Here is a 3,003-nt window from a genome sequence, read left to right on the forward strand (position 1 = left end):
CCCCAGCCCCTCACTGGGGGATTCTAGGCAGGGGCTCTACCTCTGAGCCACGCCCCCAGCCCCTCACTGGGGAATTCTAGGCAGGGGTTCTACCACTGAGCCACGCCCCCAGCCCCTCACTGGGGGATTCTAGGCAGGTGCTCTACCACTGAGCCACGCCCCCAGCCCCTCACTGGGGGATTCTAGGCACGGGCTCTACCACTGAGCCACGCCCCCAGCCCTCATTTTATATTAACTGGATTAATATTGATCAGCTGCCCAAGCTGGCTTTGGATTTACTATCCTCCTGCCTGAGCCTCGCATGTGGTTGGGATGACAAGCATGTGTCACCATGTGTATCTGCCACCTGACCTGATGTCTTATAATACACCATTGTCCAGCATGACCAGCTATCCTTGTCCTTCTTTTGTTAAAAGCTCTCAAAACTAGGGCCCACTCCTCATCTCCCGTGAGGAGTGAGGAGTGCTGAGCCCTCCCTTACATCAGCCATAATCCTAAAGGTTAGCCAGGGGGTCAGAGCATCTCCTCCCCAAAGCCACTGCTGATTGGTTAGAAGAGTAAATGACCAAAATCTCCCCACCAATAAGAGGGTAGGCAGAGGCAATGAGCAAAAATTGCATATTGTTAGCCATGGCAGTGTCTGCTTGCAACTCCACCACTGAAGAGGTGGTGGAGGCAGGAGGATTGCTAATTTGCTCAGGTATGTAGTAGGATCTTTTCTAAAATTAGTCAATCAATCAATCAATCAATAAGTAAATAAATAAATGTGGGCCTGGGGCTGGAGACGTAGCTCAAGAGCTTCACTAATCTGCACCAAACTCTGGGTTTGATCCTTAGTCCCTGGAAATGGGTTATGGTAATGCGGGCTGGTCATCTCGGGTCTCCGGAGGTAAGGAGGCAGGATAACAGAGAGCCCGCCAGGCCCCAGCAGACAGTCCCCAAGCTGTGGTCACACAGGGGTCTCAACTGAAATCAGTGGACCACAAACAAAATGCAAAGCTATGACTGTGGAAGGGTCCCATGGGAGGGAGAGAGATGGCGGGGGATCAGTGAGGAACCATCATGCACTGTGTATGTGTACAGAACCATCATGCACTGTGTATGTGTACAGAACTGTCCAGGAACAAAGGTCATCCATAAACAGCACCAGAGGAAAAGAGAAATAACATGGAAGCAGACAAGGTACAAACTGTACACGCGTATGGGAGGGCACTGCCCAGCCCAGGCTTCCGATGTGAATGTGATGTTTAGGGTGATGGCACTCACCGTGTGCCCAGGAGGGAAAAAGAGAAAAGGGAAGTGGAGACCCAGCTCCCCTGAGACTGTGGGCACCAAGCCACTGTGTAAATGTAGCAAGCAAGTCGGAAACAGAAAGCAAGCCAAACCCCACAACAATGCCTTGCTCATTCGTGCCACTGGCCGGGGCACTTCCCCATACCCGTGACAGCTCAAGCCCAAGGAATATGGCACCCTTGACTCACTCTTGTCGTAGACAGGCTCAGAGAGGATGGGGTCCATGCGGTGCAGATGTCCCTGCTGGTCCCGATAGGAGGCCTGGAAGCAGATCCTGACGACATTCATGTCGACCTCCTGATGGTTCTTCAGGGAGCCGGCTTGGAGAGAGCAAAGGGAGGCTGTGGGTCAGCTGAGCTGCTGTAGGCACAGCAGGGGAAGGGGAAGGGCGCTAAGGCTAAGGTGGGGTGGTGGAGGCAAGAAGATGAAGAGTTCAAGGTTATCCTCAGCTACATGATAAGTTCAAGGACAGCCTGGTATACATTGAGACCTTGTCTTGAAAACCGAAATGAAAAATCAAACAAAGGGGTCAGTGAGATGGTTCAGCAGTGAAAGACCCTTGCTGCAGAGCCTGAGAACCCACGATCCACTGGAGCCCACGAGGAAGAAAACTGACTCCCGCACGGAACCCTCGGGACTCCATAGGCTTGCCCACACCACGCAAAACCCACACATATGCACACAAAATAAATACATACATATAATATCTTTTAATTTCTTGAAAAAGAAAAGAAGCTGAGAAGTGGTGGCGCACGACTTTAAGCCCAATGCTCAAGAGGCAGAGGCAGGAGGATCTCTGAATTGAAGACCAGCCTGGTCTACAGAGTGAGTTCCAGGTCAGCTAGGGCTACACAGAGAAACCCTGCCTTGAAAAAACAAAACAAAACAAAACAAAAACACAAAACCAACCAAAGAACAAAAACCAGCTCAAGGGCCAGGGGCTAGGAAGCCAAGTCGGGCACTCACCATTGTAGGGGTCAATTCCCAGCTGAATCTTCCGCTCAATGGCAGCTTCAATTTCCTTCTTCCTAACACACTGGATGCCCAGGTTGTTAAAGCTGAGTGGGAGACAGGATAGGCTGTGAGGGTACAGACAGCTGCACAGATGCTGTAGGCACAGCCCAAGGAGGAGCATGGGCAAGGCCTGGGACTTTCACCAGTCGTATTGTAGTGAGACCAAGAACTTGCCTTATTTTTACTGTGTATAAATGCTAACCCTAACCCTAACCCTAACCCTAACCCTAACCCCTGTTTGAACCGAGTTCCGGGTGCGCCTCCCACAGCTCAGGTAAGCTCCTTTACATAAAAAAAAAAAAAGTGCAAAGAAAGCCTGGATTCTCTGCACTTAGAAAGCTGAAGCAGGGGGATCCTGAACTTGAGGCTAGCCTATATTACACAGAAAGACACTCACTCTAAACTAAGTAATTAAAAGATTAAATGAGCCAAGTGTGGTGGTGCATGCCTTTAAACCCAGCACTCAGGAGGCAGAGGTAGGCAGATCTCTGTGAGTTTGAGGCCAGCCTGGGGCTATAAATCAAGTTCAGGACAGTCAGGGCTATTACACAGAAAAACCCTGTCTCAAAAAAACAAACAAACAAACAATAAAATAATAGCCGGGCGTGGTGGCACACGCCTTTAATCCCAGCACTTGGGAGGCAGAGGCAGGTGGATTTCTGAGTTCGAGGCCAGCCTGGTCTACAAAGTGAGTTC

General features: G+C 50.5%; 1 protein-coding gene across 3 annotated transcripts in view; it reads right to left on the reverse strand.

The window, feature by feature from the left end:
• Relb (RELB proto-oncogene, NF-kB subunit) overlaps positions 1-3,003 on the reverse strand; it is a 28,879-nt gene that overhangs the window by 10,624 nt on the left and 15,252 nt on the right. For all 3 annotated transcript variants that reach the window (XM_021219388.1, XM_021219387.1, XM_029531906.1), the window contains 2 exons: positions 2,260-2,351; positions 1,482-1,613 (listed from right to left, as the gene is read on the reverse strand). In XM_021219388.1, the coding sequence (XP_021075047.1) occupies positions 1,482-1,613; positions 2,260-2,351 (224 nt within the window). The remainder of the gene's footprint in view (positions 1-1,481; positions 1,614-2,259; positions 2,352-3,003) is intronic.

The sequence above is a fragment of the Mus pahari genome, chromosome 19, assembly GCF_900095145.1.
Source record: "Mus pahari chromosome 19, PAHARI_EIJ_v1.1, whole genome shotgun sequence".
NCBI lineage: Eukaryota > Metazoa > Chordata > Mammalia > Rodentia > Muridae > Mus > Mus pahari.